Raw genomic sequence first — 22,766 nt, 5'->3', positions numbered from 1 at the left:
TCCAGCACAGCACATGGGGGCACAGCTTGCAGACTCGGAGAGTATCTCCTGCCACTTCCTTGTGTGAGGTGATGGGAGGAGGGGGGGCTGCAGTTTCTGTCTGTGTGGATTATTTGTGTATACACAAGTGCAGGGAAAGCTGAGGAGAGATAAATGTAGGTGTTTGGTCACTACATTAGTTAGGGCTTCTCCCTGCACATGACTGAGTGCTGGGGCAGTGAGACATGAGGTAATCAGCTGTGAGCAGTGAGACATGAGGTAATCAGCTGATTGGAGAGAGAGAGAGATGGGGAGAGTGTCTCTCGCTCCATAGTCTCAGCTTCTTTCTGAAGACGGGATGAGCTTAGCAACAGACATATGTGAGATTGCTGACATCTAGGGGAAGTCTGCAGAATACAAGAGAAAGGAGCAAGATTCTTGCAAAAGTGCCTGTTAAATGACTGTTACACTTTAAAATGTACAGAGAAAGCTGTAAATATACACCAGAAACATGTCCATGCATCTCTGCTGTCATATTGAGGCCAATTCTGTATACTGATCTGTAAAGTGGAGCCCAGTCAAAAAAGTATAAGTTTATCAGAGGCCATAATAGACTATGTGTGACATCTATGAGTGACATCTACCTCAGGCCTATGTTGAGGAGCCTCATAGATACCATAATGTTTCTGTCAGTGTGGACAATTATGACATGAGTTCTAAAAGGTGGAAACTCCCCTGTCAGAGACCTGGACATTGATAAACATGACTATCACATCTTGGAGTAGTCCTGGCATAGGGGGACAGCTGACTTGGGCAGGACATTAGACACCTGTACAAAGCACCAGGTGGTCAGACAGGGAAACGTCAGGAATAAGCAAAGTTCAAGGCAGGAATACTAGTGGGGTCAAGGATCAGGCCAGAGGTCAGGACAGGCACCTCCAAATCCTATTTAGAACTAGCTGGGGTTGTCACAGTAGAACATAATCAGCCAATAGACACAGTAAAAGAGTAAGGAAAACCAGGATAGGTTTGCACTGGGAGAATAGAATATAAACAACACCTTTTTAATGGGTGAGGATAGCTTATACAATCAAGGTGCAGAGGACAATGTGGGCAGAAGCGGACAGAGCAGAGCTGGTGACCATGTCTTTCCGAGGAGGTAATATACCAATGCCACAGACCATTTGCATTGCAATGGCTTTATGCTCCACATGTAAAATAATGTTGCAATAAATAAGGTTTAATTGTTCACAAAAAATGATTAAATAAAAGAAGTGAAGTTTCCCTATATACATCCATGAGCTACAATTTTACCTACTGTCCATATAATCTGCAGATCTGTATACAGATGGCAATCACTCTTATCAGTCATGAATGGTAACATTTAGAAACTTTATTCACTATGTGCAACAATACTGATTAACCATTATCCAATTTACCTTACTAAAATGCCTGGTGAAGCAAGGTATTGTACTTGTTGAGCCTGCAAAAAAAAATGATACGATACATCATTAATCCCTTAAGGACACAGGGTTTTTTCCACTATTTATCGCTCTCCACCTTCAAAGATCCACAACTTTTTCTTTTTCTGTGTACAGAGCTGTGTGATAGCTTATTTTTTGTGTTACAAATTTTATTTCTCAGTGGCGTTATTTATTTACATTTGTAAATAAATTCCAAATGTGGTGAAAAAGACGCATTTGCATCACTTTCTTGTGGGCTCAGTTTTTACGGCTTTCACTGTGCACTCTAAATAACACCTTTGCTTTATTCTCTGGATCAATACGATCACGGTGATACCAAACTTATATAGGTATTATTGTGTTTTAATACATTTTCAAAAATTAAATGAATGTGTAAAAAATAAATAAATTTACCATCTTTTGACGCTAATAACTTTTTCATACTTTGGTGTACGTAGCTGTGTGAGGTGTTATTTTTTTGCGAAATGAGCTAACATTTTCATTGCTACCATTTTGAGGACTGTGTGACATTTTCATCACTTTTTATTACATTTTTAATGTGGTGTAAAATGGTGCCATTTCCCGTTATGGGGTTCATCGCCGGCAATAACCGTTTTTATATCTTAATAGATTGGGCATTTTGAGATGTAGCGCTACCCAATGTGTTTGTGATTATTACTGTTTATTACGTTTAATATCAGTTCTAGAGAAGGGGGGAGGTGATTAGAACTTTTAGGTTTTTAAAATTTCTGATTATCGTATATACTCGTGTATAAGCAGAGTTTTCAGCACAAAAAATGTCTGGCTATACTCTGGCGTGCAACGCGAGCAACACTACCTCCGGCCAGCTGGCATTGATTCTCTCACTAATCGCCAGTGACGTTTATCCCCCATTAATTACAAGGGACGTTGCCCCGTGCTCTGGCTCTACCACCGTAGCAAGTATCATCACTATTCCATCTCCCTGCTATCTCAACAACATACGCCTAGACCATATTTGCATCCAGTGTATTATGTTAAAGGACCTGATGAAAGAGGACGATACGTCCTTGAAACGCGTCGTCCGCTATTGAAAAAATAATAAAATACTTTCTACTATTTAGAGTCCACCTCTCCATTCTAGTCATAGGGGCAGCGCGCACACACTAACCTGTGTTTTTTTTTACAAAATTGTCCCCCTTCCTACTTTGTATTGGATCACAGGATTTCCTCTGTGCCACAGGGTACGCTGCAGCCCACCATACCTCTGTTTCTCCCTACACCCTCTTTTCTAAGACTATAGATCCCTCTACTTACAATACAACCAGACAGTCTATCTTTAGACGCCACGTGTCTCCCTTTTTTCCTATTATCAATTATAGCAACTGAAGGCATCCAACTACCCAATATGAAGCTGATTACCTATCCAGGGGAAATGTGATGAATTTTCCAATCACACAAAGTTCCTTTAAAAAGTAAATATAAAATAGTGAAACTAAATACATTTGCATACCATACAGTCACTGGCAGCGCTATTAAGCGGGCTTGAGCTTTCTGCAGGTCTGTAAAATAGTAAACAGCATTAGAATATGAATATAATAATATTCTCATTCAAAAGTAAATAATAAAACAATACTAAAACTGCCCATTACTGCTGACCCATAATGGTAGTCTAAAGTTAACAATCCTGCAGTGCATAATCATTACTTAAAGGAGTTGGCCACTTTTCAATAAGTCCCTTTAATTAGACAGGTCTCTGCATGTATATGTACCTGTACCTTTGCCTCCTATGTGAGCTTCAGTGTCAGCCTTTCCTTGTTCTCTACATGCTGCACTTTGCATCTCCACACATCTTCCCGTTTCTCACTCCTTCAGTCCGTCCATAATGGCCTTCAGTGTGTTTTTGTTCTCTCAGTCCGTCTCACTGACAGACACAGAGAGGAGGGAGGGTCAGTAGGATGAGTCTTAATCTCCTGCTGCAGGTCCCTCCTATTTATCAGTGTTCAGACATGTAAACAAAGGTCCTACAGCATGCACAGAGAGTCTGCACACAGCAATAAAGGAATGATGAATCAATTGGTGAGCATTCAATTATTATTAGGCAGTAAAAGCACATGGGCAATTTATGTAAAATAGAGGCCAACCCCTTTAAACCGCATGAGCACAAAGAATATAGTATAAGGCCTTATTCACTCAGCCATGTGCTTGTCCGGACAGGATCCAGAGTGAGCACAGGGCCAGGAGGAGGGTGAGCGCTCATCACCCCTCCTGCCTCCATAGACCACAGCAGTTTGCATGTGGTCACCATTGATGTGCATTGTGAACGGCACAGTACAGTGAACACACTGCTAAAAAGACAAAGTGTGCTCTATCTTTTACCCAAAAGTATTGGTGCAGCTCTGAGCCACAGAACATGTCCACAGACATATGCTGGCAGATGGAGGAAGAAAGAGCAATCTTTTGGCCTACATCTGTTCAGTATATGCTGCATACAGAAGGAATCACTTGTTGCTGGCCGTTTGCGCGTCTCCTCCTGCACACTTAACAGAAGGAAATTGTTATACTTTGCAGCCCTTATAATAATAATTCCTTTATTTATATAGAGCACACAGATTACCAAATCGGTCACTGTCCCCAATGGAGCTCACAATCTAAGCAACCTACCAATATGTTTTGGAGTGTGGGAGGAAACCGGAGGACCCGAAAGGAAACCCACGCAAACACAAAGAGAACATACAAACTCATTGCAGATGTTGACCCTGGAACTTGAACCAAGGTCCCCAGCGCTGCAAGCCAGCGTTGTAAGTATATACAGGCGGTCCCCTGGTTACCTACAAAATAGGTTCTGTAGGTTTGTTCTTAAGTTGAATTTGTATGCAAGTCTGAACTGTATACTTTATAATTGTATCTCCAGGAAAAAACTTTTGGGTCTGTTTGACTATTGGATTTAAAAATGTTGGGTTGTCATAAGAACCAGGATTAACACTAAAGCTTCATTACAGACAACTGTGATAACTGTTACAGCTGATCATTGTAGCCTAGGGCTAATGTACAGTAAATTACGAAAATCCTGAGGTCCGTTTGTAACTAGCGGTCGTCTGTTAGTTGGGTGTTCTTAAGTAGGGGACCGCCTGTATCAGGTATCCTCCCAAAAAATAAAAGTAGGTGTGTTTCAATTCTCTGCCTTCATTGTACAACCATTTTTTCTCCATTTTTTTCATAGTGCCAACATATCCTAGAGATTAACGCTTTGTAGTATTTGTAAATTATCATTAGACCAGCAGCTGAATTACCTTTGATCCAAAACTTCAGGACTGTCTGGGGAAGCAGAGTTACCTACTGGCTGCGCCTTGAAAATAAAACACTGAATATTAATTCAGATGATAATTTAGCGGACACAAGTACATACATTGTTGAGTTAACAGAGGATGTATGTATCTCTTTATGTAGCAGTAATAATAATAGAAGACACCTTCAGAGATTGGATCTAAAGATAACCCAACAAGTTTGAAAATTCAATGGGGACTCCATAATAATTCATTTTCTCATTGGTGCCAAATGAAATTAGGTCCAAAGTAGGAACCAACAATCTTAGGCTACATTCACACTAACGTGTGCACGCTGTAGCTCGGCGCATGGGAGAGGAGGAAGGGGTGAGCGCTGCTTGCCCCCGCCCTTCTCCATAGAGATACATGGTGCACTTCGCCGTAATACCGGGAAAGATAGGACATGTATGGGGGGCGTATATGCGGCCATATATACGTCCCCCAACGATTGTGTGAATGTAGCCTTATACTACACCAGAATTTATCATCACATTAATAAATCTGACAATGACTAGTGCTTTTTAGTTAGAAACTGGTCGGAACCCGAGACACATTGTTAAATTCCCCCCAGTGTGTGATAAGATTCTTGCTGGCAGAACCTTTTAGTGGATGTAAGGTTTGGGACACAGGTGAAAAAACATTGCTGCACTTCCTATGGAGATCCACTGTTGTTTATAAATGCTATTGTGGTTTATTTTGATTATTATTATCCTTTTGGATTTTTTCCATTATATTAGAATAAAATATTGTAACCATATTTTAACATAAAAATAAAATAACTATATAAATAATCATATGATAAACACATTCCTGCCAAAAAAACAAAAAAATTTACCGTATATACTCGAGTATAAGTCAATTTTTTTCAGCATAAAAAAAATGTACTGAAAAACCTCACCTTGGCTTATACTCGAGTCAAAAAAAACCAGACAAACAGTGTACTCACCTTCCTACAACCCCGGCAGGTCCTCTTCTATCCAGCGATGCTCCGGTCGGCTCCATGTCCCCCCGCGGTTCGTCACAGGCATTGTGACGTCAGCAGCTCGCTGACATTGTAATGTGTCCGCAGGCACCGGCACACACTATGATGTCAGTGAGCAGCTGACGTAATGGTACCTGCGACGGACCACGTGGGGACACAGAGCATCAGTATATAGGAGAGGACCTGCCGGAGGGGCATCAGAGAGTGAGTACACTGGGGGTTTTTTTTCTACAGGCATTATATTGGGGGCAGGGGCTGGCAGGCTATATACTACGGGTGCTGGTAGATTATATACTTTAGGGGGCTGGCAGGGAATATACTGGGGAGGCTGTGACCAATGCATTTCCCACCCTCGGCTTATACGAGTCAATAGGTTTTTCCATATTTTTTTGTGCTAAAATTAGTGGTCTCGGATTATACTCGGGTCGGCTTTTACTCAAGTAAATTCCTGTCAAAATTATGGATGCCATAACATAAACCTGACTGGCCCAATAATCAATAGATTACTGACCCATCAATAATCACAGATTTTCTGTCAGAGGCTCTTGAGTTGTGAATAGAAATGCAGAAACCTCTTTGAAAAAATTCTGATTATTGACTACGATAACTTACCGGCTGATTGGTATCCTGGTTTTGGTTTTGCAGAGAGAGCAAAGCTATTTTACACGCAAGATTCTCAGCCCCCCTTTTCGTTTTGTCCTGTGCTTCTCCTCGTATTTCTTCATTTACAAACACATGAGAGGTAAATCTAAAAGAATTTAAAGAAAAAAAACTCATGACACTTAAAGATTTTAAGAGCCAGTCGCTCTTGTGCACAAGGTCCCATGTGTGACATGCCAGTCTGTTCTCCAGATTGGTGAGGGGTTTTCTTTGGAGAGGTGAAACCTTTCTTCGGTTGTACAACTCTGTATACAGTATCCACATGCTAACAGGTGTAAGCGGTAAATACCTTCAACCATGGCAATCGTTAACAGTTCCGTGTTCACACTTAATTGCGTTTTTAAACGCAAATGGAAGGCTCCACCATGATGACACACAGATTTAACATTGCATTCCCTGCAAGTGTGTGATCGTGGCAGAGCCTTTCGATCTCGCTTAAAAATGTCATGTGTTAATGCAGGCTGACTTAACCCACGTGTACACATAAAATTCTATGGTAGAGGTTCCTCTGTACCTTGGATCATGCGCTGGTCCCGTCTTCAAATCATTAAAGCGATAAGACAACCCAGATTTGAGACAGTGGCATATCAGCAATCCCTTATAGTTTTGTTCTGCCATGATGGTCTAAATAAATAACCTTGAAGAAATTAAAATCAATAAACAGTGAACAACAAATACAACAAATGAGTATTGTCACGAGGATGTGGAATGCATAAAATACTTTAAAGTAGTTGACTCTGGAATTATGGGTTTGAACATGGCAATATCTTTTTCTTTTTTTTACTATAGTCTTTTACACACCTTCAGTGCACTGCATACAGTGAGACCCATGGAATGGGCATACAAATACATACATATGGGGGGGGGGGGGGGTACGCATTGATGTAAATATAATAATTTGCTAAATATTATTTTAGGTCAAGCAAAAAATCTGCTTCATTTTATTCAGTATGAATAAGCTCTGGACGCTCTGCTGCAGAAAATATACAATGTACAAGTCCATGTGGACACTCTCTATACCTCTTCGTTTTAAATCCGTTGACCTCTGTTTGTTTTAATGCAATCTGGTTACCGATCGAATGAGTTTTCATAGCAACGCATCATTGATCGGTCCGAGGCCTGCCCCCGTTCCCTAGCGCTGCGTTTGTAAACTGCAGTTTTTAAGCAGTTCGTTCAAAAACGCATGCGTTTTTTGACCGATTTAGTCCGTTTTCCAATTATCTTAATTAAGATAATTGGGAAAAACGGTCAAAAAACTGATGCGTTTTCAAAAAACAGCTTAAAAGCGGCCTGAAAACAGGTTCAAAACGCCAGGGGTGCATTCATATGTTCAGTTGTAGATTTCAATCACCATTGTTTATAATTTTTGTTACATATACATACTGTATAGACTTCTGATGGCCTTTACAATTCTCCTGGGGAACTACAAACCTCAGCATTGTCCACATCTCTACACCTAGTTACATAGTAAATATGACACATAATTACATGGAGATCTGTAACCTGTCTCTGCAGCCATTACAACTCTCTGGATGTTGCAGCAATAAAGTCACTTCGTCCCATTGACACCTCACCTGTCCTGTCACACGCCGGTCGCTGCGGTACCGCACTGCAGTCGTAGCTGTCGGTTACCGGAATGGTTGTAGTCCAGACACGGCTGCCCTATGCCCCGGGAGCCGGCGCTGCAGTGAAGGAGAGGGGGCGGGAGCGGAGGTGTCAGGAAACCCTTAGTTTCTGTTTCGTTTCTCCCATGTGATGTAATAACTGCAGCTCCCGGCACCTCCTCTAGGAGCACCATGTTACGGCAGATGAAGCTGACAAAACGGGTGGTTCACACGGTTTTCTCCTTTTTTTTCTTTATCAGCTTTTTAGCGAGGATTTTGCATGAAAGCAGCTCCAAAACTGCTTACTGTATAGCACTTGTGTCCCTAACGCAGAACGTATTTTCTTCAGGCCTTTGGTCTCATACACACAGCTGTACTGTGCCTGAGCCTAGTGCCCCTCAAAAAACTTAGAGCAGGTCCTAGTCGGAGACATGCAGCTCTGCCCTACCATAGAGGTCTATGGGAATGCGAATATTTTTTTTGCGATATTTGCTGCCGTTTTACAAAGTTCGCCATGTTTTATTTTTTTAGTTTTGCGACTGATTTTTTCATTAGTTTCCAGATGTTTAACTTTTGAAAATGTTGCAAATTTAGCACAAATCCACTAAAAAGTTGCACCAAAAGATGCAAAAACACTCCAACTTACTACGGGCGTCTTTTATAGCAAACAATGTCAAGCATCACTTCCTAGGTTGTTTTTTTTTGGTTGTAACTAATAGGTTACTAAAAGACTTTTTTATACTATCCTAAAGGATTTATTACCAGCTTGTACGTACTTGGGCTATGACTCTGCATATTCAGAAACATTTGGCAGTGCTGCTGGCTAAGTCTATTGGAAGATAAAACTTATTATATGAATTTCCTAGACATTTTGTCATGGTTTGTGTATTGAGTCTGGACTGTTTGTAGAATTGTCATTTTTCATGTAGGTGTGAAGAATGATTGATTTGTTTCATATTTCTTGTTTCATATTCTTTATTACATTTGACAAAAAATTTAAACAAATTTTAATATCAGGTTAAAAGTAGAGTATATATTTAACAGCAAGACATTCAGGAGCCAGAAGATCTGGCTCTTATTTGTGAGCAGAGCCTAATGATCCTGCTCACTAAGGAGAGCCGGACTTCCTATCTCTAGTGCCTCCCAAAATAAAGAACTTATCTATCTGTAGCTTGTAGTTCTCCTCATGCTGCTGCCGGCAGGAGCTGAGTGTCTGTTAGTGATGTGTCGATCGCGAACGAGCCAGCCCCAAGAGCCGTCTGTCATGTGCGAATAATGGGAGCTCACGTAACCCCGCCCCTATCTGACTCACCACACCCCCTTTAACCCTAAACAGTTGGGTTGAAAGTGGTGTGGAGTCAGGGGACTGGCTGGACTGTGGCTCCCTATTATACATGGAATAGGGAGACGTTCAGGAGCCAGAGGAGCCTAATGGTCCAGCTCACTAAGAAGAGCAGGAATTCCCAACACTAGTGTAGTATGGCAGTATATGTTAGGATTGATCAGACAACCTAGGGTTAAAGTAACCTAGGGAGTCTGAAAAATAGTAAAAATAAAAAAAGTTAAAAATTATAATTAAAAAACCCTTAAAATTCAAATCACTCCCCTCTCACTAGAACTGATATAAATATTAATAAACAGTAAAAATCATAAACACTTTAGGTATCGCCACGTCCGAAAATGCCCGATCTATCAAAATATAATAACGTTTTTTTACTGCATTTAACCCCGTAACGGAAACTAGCGCCCAAAATCAAAAGTGGCATTTTTGTGCCATTTTGAAAAATATAAAAAGTGATCCAAAGGTAGCACAGTCATCAAAGGTCACAAAAAATTAAACCACCCACAGCTCCGTACACCAAGGTATGAAAAAGTTATTAGCGCCAGAACATGGCAAAATAAAAAATTTTGTTAAGGAGGTTTTGTAAATGTATGAAAACATTATAAAACCTATACAAGTTTGGTATCCCTGTGATCACACTGACCCAAAGAATACAGCAGATGTGTCATTTTGGGCGCACAGTGAAAGCCGTAAAATCCAACCCCACAAGAAAACGGTGCAAATGCGTTTTTTCACCATTTCCACTGTATTTGGAATTTTTTCCCGCTTCCCAGTACACGACATGGAAAATTAAATACCATCACTATGAAGTGCAATTTGTTACGCAGAAAACAAGCCATCACAGAGCTCTTTACGTGGAAAAATAAACATTTTTGAAGGTGGGGAGTGAAAAATTGAAGTGAAAAAACTAAAAAGGGCCAGGTCGTTAAGGGCTTAAAGTTGATTTTTCACACATTGAAGGGTGCCGTTTTTAAAATGGTATAATTTATGGGGTTTTACTGCTATTTAGGCCTCTGAAAGTCACTTAAAGTTGAGCAGGTGCCTCTAAATAAGGTTTTTTCGCAATTTTCATAAAAATTAAAAAATTGCACCCACAATTCTGAACCGCCTAACAACCTACAAAAGTGAGAGGATGCATAAAAAGCAAACATTTGGGAAATGTTAGTTATAAAGTTATTTGGGTGCCATGACTGATCTGAAAAGCAGAAAATGTTGGACTTTAAAAATTTATAATTTTTAGAAATCTGCCAAATTTCTATTTTTTTCATAACTAAACACAATAGATATCTTAAATATGTTTCTATTACTTTGTTTTCTAATCACACATTGTACTTCAATCTCAAAATCCACCAGATATGTTAAAGCGTTTTTAAAATTTTTAAAAATCAGACCTGGTCCTAAGGCCTTAATATGATGGCTTAGACCTGAAGGGGTTAAAGAAGGGCATAACAAAACTGCAAAATTGAACTGGACATTCAGGGACCAATGACCCTCACAAAGGGTTTAAATTGCTGAGCTCCTCAACTGCCCTAATACCATGATCCATGGACATGAAACCATTGCCTCTAGGACAGTGATGGCGAACCTATTGGAGACCGGGTGCCCAAACTACAGCCAAAATCCACGTATTTACCGGGAAGTGCCAACGTGGCATTTTAGGCAGTAACTTATTGTTATCTGTTCAACCACATCTTTCAATCATATTAACCCCCTGAGGTCACCAATACAGTTGAAAGAAGGAGGGCAAATTCAGACTCTCGTTGTAACTTCTCTGTAGGGCAGTGATGACGAACCTTTTGGAGATTGAGTGCTCAAATCAAAACAAAAACCCACAAAATTTATCGTAAAGTGCCAACACAGAAATTTAAGCAGTAACTCTCTGTTCTACCACAAATTCAACAGAAGAAGGGCCTCTGTCAAGGACCCCTGCCCAAACCTTCTCACTCTTTCTACAGTCCGAAGTAGCTGAGGATGTGTTGCTTTAAAATAATGCTGAGAGTAACATCTACATTGCCTGTGACTGCAGATGAATTCTTAAAGTCATGTCTGGAGAATTTTGTGCAGGGGCAATGTGGCCTGGGTGCCCATAAAGAGGGCTCTGAGTGCCACCTCTGGCACCCGTGCCATGGGTTTGCCACCACTGCTCTAGGGTCTCTCTGTAGAGTAAGAATGGTGGGTCCAGCAGGAGGACCTCCAAAGATATTGCAGTTCTGTCCGCACCTCACTTTTCCCGCAGTTTCAAACAGCCAATGAAGTGTCGCCTTAAAATAGTGCTAAGAGCAGCATCTCTTAAGTTGCCTGGGACTGCAGAAAGATTTAGTGGATTTTGTCCTGTTTGGAGAACTTTGCCCTGGGGTGATGGTCTGAGTGCCCACATAAATGGCTCCGAGTGCCACCTCTGGCACCTGTGCCATAGGTTCGCCACCACTGCTCTAGGACATAAAACCATTGTCCTGGATATTGCCTCTACTGTTCTACCTGGAGAGTTGTGCCCTCTTTTGTCCCTTCCCCTCTTTCCCCTGTACTCTACGTACCTTTTAACATATGGATTCCAACCCACATCTCGTCCTCATTAGCTGTTTCAGATTTTTTTCTCAATAACCGTTTTAATTATTACTGCTGACGTTTTTTAGTGGCACTTTTAATGTACAATGTGCAACACAATTCTGTTGAGTTGCTGTATTAAATGTGTAGCAAACTCTGACTAAGCACTAACAAGTCCCTTTAGGTACACATTTTTTCTGTCCTGTTGGCACAGAGCAGCCACAACAAAAAACTGGCGCAGGTACTTCTTAAAGGAAATTTACCACCAGGATGTAGCATTGTAAACCAAGCACACTGATGTGCAAGTATTTGCCCCTCAGGCATAAGAAGCCTAAAGAAAAGAAGTACTGCCATTGTTTTTAAGAAAAAAAAGCTTTAAAATTATGTAAACCCAGGCTCCATTAACACCTATGGAGCCCAGAGCCCCACAGGCTCATTTGCATAATTTTAAAAGAATATTTTTTTAAAAGCAGGGGCATAACCAGCCAAAAAATAGCAGATCCTGTCAGCAGGGACACACGCCAGCATGTCAGTGTTCTTCCTTTACAATCCTTCATCCTGGTGGTAGATGTCCTTTAATTACACGTGCAAGCTCCAAAGACATTCTTATCAGCACAAAGTCAGACAGAAAACTGGTGCAGCCAGTTTATGAGATCTGGGCCAATGACTTATGCACCGCCATTCTTGCACCAACTTAGTGCTAATACTTTTTATCTATAGCGGGAAATGTTTGGTGTGTTGTGCTATTCCGTTTTCTATTACGGAAGATGGAAAAAAACCGACAAAAATCGATCACAGAAGGAAGCTGCTTCTGGAACCAGAACTCCGTCAGGATTCAACAAAAGATAGGATGTTATATAACGATATTGATTTCAACTTTATTTCCTTTGTCTTTCCTGATGTTTAATATATTCTCTTCTTTTGTAGTATTCATGTTTTTCTTTTATAACATTATTTTATGCGTATAATTATATTAAATATTCTGCTATACTAGTGTTCTTTGGTGATTGGGCGTACATCATTATGTGACGTTTCCTGTGTGTATAAAGCAGAATCTTCATTTCCATATGTGTGTGCCAGTGAATTGTTCTATATGTGGATACCCTCGTGGCTGGAATACTCTTCATCTACTTGCATATTGTGTACTTCAGAGCTGACCACAGAAATCTCTGCTCATGCATTACATGGAGCACGTTGCAGCTGAATTCATGTGACTTCTCTGCTTTTTCTTCTTCATTTCCTACTATACTGCAAATAAACACCTTTAAAAATATTATCAATTAAAAAATAATCTCATTCTGCATGAAATGGTACTTTACTTCGCTCTGTATAAAAATGTTACTGGTATCAGAAAACAGCTACGGGTATACATTTTTTTAATGTTTTTAAAAGCTTTAAACCTTTTAAGGTGTTTAAATAATGTAAAAGTAATGTAAATTTGATATCTCCGTGACCACACTGCTAAAAAAAAAAGAATAACATTTGTCACTTGGACGGCACAATGAAAACTGTAAAAACCAAGACCGTTAGAAATACGCAACTGCCTTTTTGCTCCAATTTAACCATAGTTTTCCATAGTCCAGAATTTTGAAAAAGAACAATTTGTTTTGAATAAAACAAGCCTTTATTCCTCTCTGTACTTGTAAAATTAAATTATGGCTTTTGGAAAACAGAGAGTAAAAAACAGAGACAGAAAAAAAAACGGACTGCTGTGAAATTATTTACAAAATATGTATAGTTTTAGAGAGTTTTGTATTTCTTTAGCAAAGTTCTTAAGATGAGTTTAAGTGATCCACAAATACCATTATTTTATTTCAAAAGAACTATCTTTCCTATGTAAAATATGAAACACACAGAAATGAAACAGCTTTTTCACAGGGTGGATTCTTAGTGGGTTTGTGAATCAAGTGTTTTCAACTTTTGAAAAGATCTTATTAAATCTTCAGCTGATGGTCGTTTCTTTGGATCATGTGATAACATTTTGTTGATCTCATATTTCTGTAAAAACACAAATTAATAAAAAAAAAATAATGATAAAAGGAACACATGGAATGCATAGAAGTTTATTTTAACCCCTTAACGATACCCGCTATCGGCTGCGGGTGCTTGGAGAGGGCTCACGGGAACATGAAGATGGAAACGGAGCTGCCCAGTCCGTTAGAATGGTGAGTACTGAGTCTATTTTTTTTACAGGCTGGCAGGATATATACTATATACTGGAGGCTGTCTGTATACTACAGGGTGCTGGCAGGCTGTATACTGGGGAAGCTGTGTCCAATGCATTTGCCATCCTCGCTTATACTCAAGTCAATAGGTTTTTCTAGTTTTGTGTGTTAAAATTAGCTTATACTCGGGTCAGCTTATACTCAAAATTTTTGATGGTGGAAAATGGAAAAAGGGCAAGGTCATTAAAGGGTTAATAGAAATCAGTGCCACCGTGAGATGATAGACTTTGCCTAAACTGCTCCACGGCTCCATGGCCTCTGCCCTGACATTTGACCTTGGTGGTGAAATGGTGAATATAATTTAATAAATATTTACCTCCAAGGGATGCTGCTCTTCAAACCGATCAGGAAATGTTCCCTTCCGGACACCGTGCCAGTGCTTAAGAATAAAATCAGAAGTGAAACCATGTTAAAAAACATAGAACCAACAAATCTTTATTATTTAAAGGACATCTACCACCAGGATGAAGGATTATAAACCAAGCACAGTGACATACCGGTATGCGCCCCCTCTGGCAGGATCCACTCTTCTTTTAAATTCCAATGCCGTTGTTTTAAAGAAAATAAAGGCTTTAGAATTATGCAAATGAGTCTGAAGGGCTCTATGCTCCATAAACACCTATAGAACCTGGAGCAATGCATAATTGTAAAGCTTTTTTTGTGAAAAACAGAGCATAAAATCTAAGTGAAGATCACACCCTGTCAGAGGGGGCACACACCAGTATATCAATTTGCCTGGTTTACAATCCTTCATCCTGGTGGTAGATGTCCTTAAAAGTGTCTATTTAGATTTTAACTCCAGTTGCATTTTAACCAAGCCAGTGAAGGCGTTTTTAAACCATGTTGGTATACCGTACATACTTGAGTAGGCTGGCTGTATACTGCAGGGGCCTGGCAGGCTGTATACTGCAGGGGCCTGGCAGGCTGTATACTGCAGGGGCATGGCTGGCTGTATACTGCAGGGGCCTGTCTGGCTGTATACTGCGTGGGGAGAGGCTGGCAGGCTATATACTGGGTGGGGAGGGACTGGCGGGTTATATACTGGGTGGGCAGGGGCTGGCAGGCTATATACTGGAGGGGCTGGCAGGCTATATACTGGGGGATATGGGCTGGTCAGCTTTATCCTGGCTGGAGGCTGTGACCAATGCATGTCCCACCCTCGGGTTATACTCCAGTCAATAGGTTTTCCCAGTTTTTGGTGGTAAAATTAGGTACCTCGGCTTGTACTCGGGTTGGCTTATACTCGAGTATATACAGTATTCACTGTACTGTACTTTTGAACATTTCAATAAAAACAAGGGAAAGCTAAAAGTGGCAATTCAAGGTCTCTGGTAGAGTTACTTATAACAAGACAAAGTGATCTAAATACTGCAGGCAACAAGCTATTTACCAGGATAATTAAACAATTGTATACACATATACGAGGAGAGCTGTTAACCAAACTAAGCCAGGGAAGAAGAAGCTGAAGATGAGCAGACAAGTGTCCCTGGTATCACATTTAAAACTGTGGGGGAAATGTATTAAGACTGGGAGCATCATGGACCAGTCTGAATATTCCCTCCTTGGACAAATAACACACCAGATATACTCAGAAGGTCTGGCCTCTTGGTATATACAGTGCATAATTGTGTGCCTGGATGAATTTTTTGCCAGGTCCTGCCTAGTCCTGTCTGCGTAGAATTCATCATTTACAAAAGTGGCGTGAAGTTGGCAAAATGGAGGGAAAAGTTGCAATTCTTGGCCTCACACAAGGAACTGCAGATTTTGTTTTGCTTTGAGATCCCCCTTTATGTTTTTCTGAAATTGTTTCCCTTAAAGTACATATCTTAATATCATGGCACATCAATGCTTTCCTTTCACAAATAAAAAAATCTTCCAACCATTTCTTTTTCAGTTTTTTTTTTTTACATTTAAAATAACAAGTCACCACATACATTTGCTTTCTCATGTTCGGAGTGAAATATCCACAAAAGTTCAAACAATATTAATCCTAATGGGTATATATCCACTTCATTTTCATACTTCTTATTTTTCTGTTAAAAAAATATAAAAGAGAATTAAGAATTTGCCAAAGCAACTATGTAAACTTTTCTGAATCACATATTCATGAAGATCTACAGTTTGTGTTCTACAGTACTTCAGGACTCTTTCTGTTTTTGCGTTTCTGTTTTTTACTCCCCTCATTCCTAAAGCAATAACTTTTTTTATTTCTAAGTTTACAGAGATTAGGGCTTGTTATCTGCGGGACAAATTGTACTTTTTAGTGGCTACATTCAATATTCCATGCAATGTACTGCAAAGCTGGAAAAAAATTTCAAGTGCAGTAAAATTGAAAAAAAAAAATTGTGGCGTTTTCTCGTGGGCTCTATTTTACAGGTTTTATTCTGTACCTCAAATGACACTCTTTATTCTTTGGGTCCCTATGCTCACAGGGATACCATATTGATATAGGTTTTATTAGGTTTCAATAGATTTTTAAAAAATCTTTTGTACATAAGAAATATTTTCCATTTTGCCAAATTCTGAGGCCAATAACTTTTTCAAACTTTGTTGTGTACGGTGTTGGTGTAAGGTGTTATTTTTTGCGGTATGTGTGTGTATTAATTTATATTAATTTGGGTCCTATATGATCATTTGATCATTTCTTATTTAGATATTCATGGATGGAAAAATGGGGCAAAAGTGGCGATTTGGACATTTGGGAGCTCTTTTCTGTTACAGTGTTCACGGCCGGGAATGATCTTTTAAATATGTTGATAGAACGGGCATTTTGGACGCGGCGATACCTATCATGTTTATGATTTTTACTGTTTATTTACTTTTATATGTGATCTAGAGAGAGGGGGATGATTTAAACTTTTACTTTTTTTACAATGGTAAGTTAGGTGCCACGGCCGGGTTCGACCGCAGCACTTAACAGGTAACTGCCGTGATCGGTGCCAGCATAGACCGCGGCAGCAACAGGCGGGTGTCAGCTGTATAATACAGCTGACACTCGCTGTGTATGGAGAGAGCTCAGTCAATGAGCCCTCTCCATACACCCCCTGCAGCATCAGGACGTTGTAGTATGTCCTGGTGTGCGTGTCTAATGTCTAAGACTAACGTGGACCATAATACATAGACCCAGTGGCCCAGATTTACTAAAAACAGTGCTTTTCATGTGCATCATTTAGGGAGATCCATAGCTAATGAGATTTTATTATTTCTTTCTTGATGGTGGTTAAAAAAATAATTAATTCTGGTTTACGGTTTTTATTCCCCTTCCACTGCTCACCGTACCATAAAAGTAATATGTTATCTTTATTCTATGGGTCACTACGATTACGGTGATATCCCATCTACATAGCTTTTTATGGTTAACTTGTTTTGTAGAATATAGAACTCATTTTGGGAGAAATTTGCTTGTTTTTGCATCGGCAGGCATCAACACCTTCGCGTTGCAGCTTTTTTCCATTCATTTTTCATTCTCCATCTTCAAAAAATATATTACTTGTAAAGAGCTGTCTGAGGGCTTATTTTTGGTGTGACATATTTTACTTCCCAATGACATTATTTATAATTCCATGCTGTGTACTAGGTAGCTGTAAAATGTGGTGAAATTGGCAAAAAAACGCATTTGTATCCCTTTCTTATGGGCTCAGTTTTTATGACTTTTACTGTACGCTCCAAGTGACAAATCTGCTTTATTCTTTGGTTCAGTACGGTCATGGTGATACCAAATTTATATAGGTTTTATTGTGTTTTAATACATTTTCAAAAACTAAAACAATGGGGCAGATTTACTTACCCGGTCCTGTCGCGATCCCCGAGGTGCGTTTTCTGACGAGGATGAAGTCCGACGCGATTCTTCAAGATTGTGCGTCCATTTTCCTGCATGTGTCGCTTCCCCGCTGAGGTCCGCCGGAGTTCACCTTCTTCCCGGTGTATGCGAGTGCATTGTCTTGCGACACAATTTGAATTGTAAATCCCGCGCTTAGTCCGAATCAGTCGGGTTGTCCGTCGGGCACGCCCCCCTATTTGTGTCACATGCAATTCGGCATTTTGCGCCAAAATCCGATCGTGTGCGCCAAAATCCCCACTTAAATGCTGCAGAAATAGTCATAAATGCAGCACAGAACAGAATAGTTTTGCTTCAAACAGTTGACTTAGATGGCAGTTTGCGTGGCCATGGACCCTCGGAAGCTGCAAGTTCTATGTCAGGTACCCTGACCACCCATTTTATAATTCAGAGTATTCACCTGCTCGGGAGCCATGTAGGATGGAGTTCCAGTGTCACGAGTTCGTTCAATTGCTTTGCTCTCTTCCTCATGAGTCATTCGAGTCACCAGGCCGAAATCCCCTATTTTCACTATCATGTCTTTAGTAAATAGTATATTTGCAGGCTATAACAGAAGCATAATGATTCATTTAAGTTTCTGAAGGGATGTTAAAATGTGCCATTTAAATATGGCTTATTTTCCTTTATTTACAAAAAATACTAATACACTAAAGAGAAACCTATGTTAGGCATTCTCTTTGATCTTAACACAGTTTATAGTTTTTCAAAATGTTTAAAAAGTGATTCAATATGCCAGTCATGTTTCACTTACCATGGATATTCATTTTTTAAATTAATTTTTTTTTCAAACTATAGGCCTAAAAACTTAAAGGATCCACGGACCTGTGGTAGGGTATATTCATAAGGGGGCATGCCGGCACTCCTCTATGTATTGTAGCCAACACCCCCCGGGTTCGAGTTCTCACGCTTGCGCACTGGATGCCAGTGATGATGGCATGCAGCACGCAAGAGCTATGTTCAGGGCCATGTCAGTCACTCAGGCCAGCATGTAGAAAGAGAAAAAACGGGGTCAAAGAGTTAGACGCGCTACATCCGAGGTGTATTGTTGATTATTTTTATTGGAAATGGGACTACGCGTTTCAACGCCGTAATGGCGTCTTCATCAGGTCAAACACTGCAGTGAGTCCTGCGGTGTCTTAAGGCAGATGCTGTGCTGCCTAAAGGTCCAATCCGCTACGTTCAGTTTGGCGGCGCAGAGGGCTGCGTGCTGTCACCGGAGCGGGATGGCAGCAGCATCGGTTGTATTGTGGCCTGCGCGCTCCCTCATCTGCCTGGCTGCTCTTGTGTGGGAACTACTGCACATGCGCCGCCCAGAAGACACCAGAGATGCCGGCATCCAGTGCGCAAGAACTGGGACACGGGGGGTGGTGGCTGCAATACATAGAGGAGTGCCGGCACCCCCCTTATGAATATACCTGACCGCAGGCACACTGGCCCGAGGATCCGACCTCTTATTTGGTAAGGGGTCAGAAAAATCAAGGTGCATTTTCCTACTCTTTTCCTGAAGACAGGAAGTTAAAATCAAGAGAAAGGGATTGGTTTAGGTTTCTATGTTTGAATGGGGACATAATTTAGGCTGACAGGTCCTCTTTAATGGAAAATCTCTATCAAAATCAAGCAAAATAAACCAGGAACACTTACTCATAGATTCAGACATCGTGACCGTGGTAATCTTTTTATATTTGTTGTGCATTGCTTCCTTCCTTCTAAAATCAACTTTTTGTGCTAAAACTCTGAGAGATTACAGGAGGCAGAGGGAAGAATAGAGGGTTAGTTGAAATGTGATAAGAAGATTACCACAGTCCTGGTGCCTGGATCTAAGAAGAAGTGTCCCTGGTTTATCATGTTGAATTTTGATGGTTAATTTCCTTTACCTGTAACCCCTAAAAATAAGTGTTATAGCCATTATATTTGGACGTGTAAAAAACTGACAAACTGCATCCATTTCTTAATCAGCAGAATATGTATACAACACATTTTATTACAATGATATTCACCTTCAAATCCCTGTGGATAAGCTTTTGAGAATGGATGTATTTTACTCCGTCAATAATCTGACGAAATATTTCAAAACTCTGTGACTTGTTAATTTTATCTTCAGAGTTTCTTTTCTTGATCCACTTCTTTAAGCTCCCATTTTCACATAGTTCCATTTGAATATAAAGGCATGTCCAGGTCCCTCCACTAAAGTCACTGCAATATACAAAAACACAGGAGGATATGTTTTTTAAAACATAAATTTATACATAAAGATTTATTTTATGAAAGTCTTGTTTGTGCTGGTGAATGTAGAGCTTTTTTGTTTTCTACATAAAGGAATATTTTAGTCCTTACATGTCATACAGTTAGTTCTGGGAAATGTGGTGATTAACAAAACTCTAATTATTGGCAATTACATTTACAACTTCTTAAATAAATGTAGGTTATAGAATGCATTTTGTTCCACATTCTTCATACAATCCTTTTTCATACTTTCTTTGGAGAACTAAGCCTCTCGCACACACGCAAAGCATTGTTTAATATCTTTCCTGTTTTTTTTTTGCTCTACATGAAAAGCTATGGGAACCTCTCACCAGCTTTTTCACTATTGCAGCTAGTGACAGGTTCCCATAGCAGCCTTTTAACTAAATTGCACCTTTTTTCTGCCTACAAATTCTGTGGTGCTTATCCTAAGAAAAGGAGAGTTTATAATCTTACCTGGCATACAGCCAGAGTCCGGTGGGACGTATACAACTCTGCTGAGTCAAGCTGCCCCTCCCGTCCTCATTCCTATCTACTCGTCCCTTCCTTCATCTGCCTGGCCGGATAAGTTCCCACGCCTGTGCAATATTCATATTTTACTTGTCATGCATACTGAGTGGGTTTATGTCCGCCATATTTGTGCCAGTTTCTAATGGGCACTGTGTTACCAGCTTTCATTGTAGCCTACAAATCACTATGTATTTTTTCTATGGGTTGGTAAGATCATGGGGACACCAAATATATTTGGGTTTTACTAGGTTTTTATAGTTCTTTTTTATTAAAACCATTTGTATGAAAAAAGAATCTTTGTTTTACCATATTTTGACACAAATACATGGCAAGACATAGTGCTCTCTGAGGAGAACCATGGGGATGTCTCAAATCTTCAACTTTTACTGTGGTCAAGGAAACCATTTATGTGTAGACTGTCTTACTTGTTCCAGAGAGACTTCAGATTAAAGCAAGAGTGATAATATAACATTAGTCTCATTTACAAGTCTCTCTTCTATTCTGCATTGTTTGTACCACTACCTGTTCCTGAACCATTTCATTTTGTATCTAAACCGTTTCCATATGTTTGAGTGTGTATTTAAAGCTCGACATTGCTACTTTTCACCATTTGTCACCTATAAAATTTTAATAAAAGGTTTTCAGAGGCTTTCCATCCCAGCTTATAGGTTGGTCATCTAATTTGCAGGGCTTGAAAAAATACATACGAGAAGGAGGGTGGTGTATACCCCCTCCCAACACCACTTGGTAGGTATGACAAGTAGTACAAGGGAAGTGGAGGACCAATATAAAACTTAGCTTTTAATACATATTATAATAAAAAATATTAATGTAAAAATAAGAAAACGTATCGGTTACCAGTGTTCGTGGAGATGATGCCATATAGTGGGTATAGGCACTGGTGATGCAGAGTGGCACTCAAATTTCTAGGTATATGTGGTTCTGCAATGGTTATCCCCTACTCGGGATGCCATATGTTGTGTAGAAAGGATACCGTCTGTAGAGAATGTGTCGATGCTCACAGATGATATTAGCAGGGCCGGTTCTAGACAAAGTGGGGCCCTGGGCAAAACTAAAAGTGGGGCCCCAAAACTATTTTATGACCAGTCACAGTCAGTAAGAGGCTCCCTTTAGTATGGTAAAACAAACTATAATATGGGAGAATTTTATAGGAGATAGATAGATGATAGAAAGATTTATGGGCAGCATGGTGGCTCAGTGATTAGCACTACAGCCTTGCAGCGCTGGTCAACATCTGCAAAGATTTTGTATGTTCTCTCTGTGTCTGCATGGGTTTCCTCCGGGTCCTCCGGTTTCTTCCACATAATATCACTAAAACTGTAATACCTAGATATCTGCTTTTCAGCTAGACATTTTTAGACAGTCACAACCTGCAAAATATAGCAATAAAACTGAAAAAAAGGTAAAGGCGCCATAAAACCTATACAATTTTGAAAGCAGACAACCAGGCGATGCATTTGGCAATTAACATTCTAAATTTCCTCTAAAATATGTACAAATCCAGAATACTTATATAAAGAAAATATACTTTCCTAAAACAGTAAGATGTGAGGAGAGCATACATACCCCACACCAATATACAGTATTCACCAAAATATGCAGCAAATGGAACTGCAGAAAATTCACACAGATGTATCATTGTCTGTTCCTTAGACAATGGTAACCCAAATAAATAACTATATATCCATAAACCTCTCTAATGAGATAATAAAAGTCACTTTTAGATGTGCGCCATTGTATTAGCAGCGCAATAACAGAACCCTCCGCGCTTCATAAGAATGAGAGTGAGAACGTCATAACATCGGTGTAAATAATGTGTGTGTTTTTGGTGTTACATATAACTTTATGGACATGTTCTGGTCGCGGTGTAGTCACATTAGGCAAAGAGGATCGAATGTTCATCATATCAGTCAATTTTCCCAACAAAAAAAAACTATCACGAAATAAAAGGGAATAAGAGAAAAAGGGCCACATTTATCACTTTTGTGCGCCTAAGTGTAGTAGCTGCGCCTAAATTCTGGCGCACTGTTTTCCAGAATTATCACAAGCTAC

General features: G+C 39.9%; 2 protein-coding genes across 4 annotated transcripts in view; both read right to left on the bottom strand.

The window, feature by feature from the left end:
* LOC140121357 (interferon-induced, double-stranded RNA-activated protein kinase-like) overlaps nt 1-8,128 on the bottom strand; it is a 31,502-nt gene extending 23,374 nt beyond the window's left edge. Inside the window, exons 1-6 of one of the 2 annotated variants that reach the window (XM_072140815.1) lie at nt 7,964-8,128; nt 6,904-7,026; nt 6,342-6,477; nt 4,715-4,770; nt 2,935-2,983; nt 1,419-1,462 (exon numbers count right to left, since the gene is read on the bottom strand). In XM_072140815.1, coding sequence (XP_071996916.1) covers nt 1,419-1,462; nt 2,935-2,983; nt 4,715-4,770; nt 6,342-6,477; nt 6,904-7,007 — 389 coding nt within the window. In that variant the 5' untranslated portion in view covers nt 7,008-7,026; nt 7,964-8,128. The remainder of the gene's footprint in view (nt 1-1,418; nt 1,463-2,934; nt 2,984-4,714; nt 4,771-6,341; nt 6,478-6,903; nt 7,027-7,963) is intronic. The other variant, XM_072140817.1, reaches the window with a different exon arrangement.
* Nucleotides 8,129-13,583: 5,455 nt separating this feature from the next.
* EIF2AK2 (eukaryotic translation initiation factor 2 alpha kinase 2) overlaps nt 13,584-22,766 on the bottom strand; it is a 79,563-nt gene continuing 70,380 nt past the window's right edge. For both annotated transcript variants that reach the window (XM_072140809.1, XM_072140808.1), the window contains 5 exons: nt 19,940-20,135; nt 18,343-18,486; nt 16,039-16,137; nt 14,421-14,483; nt 13,584-13,877 (listed from right to left, as the gene is read on the bottom strand). In XM_072140809.1, coding sequence (XP_071996910.1) covers nt 13,767-13,877; nt 14,421-14,483; nt 16,039-16,137; nt 18,343-18,486; nt 19,940-20,135 — 613 coding nt within the window. In that variant the 3' untranslated portion in view covers nt 13,584-13,766. The remainder of the gene's footprint in view (nt 13,878-14,420; nt 14,484-16,038; nt 16,138-18,342; nt 18,487-19,939; nt 20,136-22,766) is intronic.

Source organism: Engystomops pustulosus, chromosome 3 (assembly GCF_040894005.1).
Source record: "Engystomops pustulosus chromosome 3, aEngPut4.maternal, whole genome shotgun sequence".
In the NCBI taxonomy this organism is placed as follows: Eukaryota; Metazoa; Chordata; class Amphibia; order Anura; family Leptodactylidae; genus Engystomops; species Engystomops pustulosus.
This window is presented reverse-complemented; position numbering and strand designations above follow the sequence as displayed.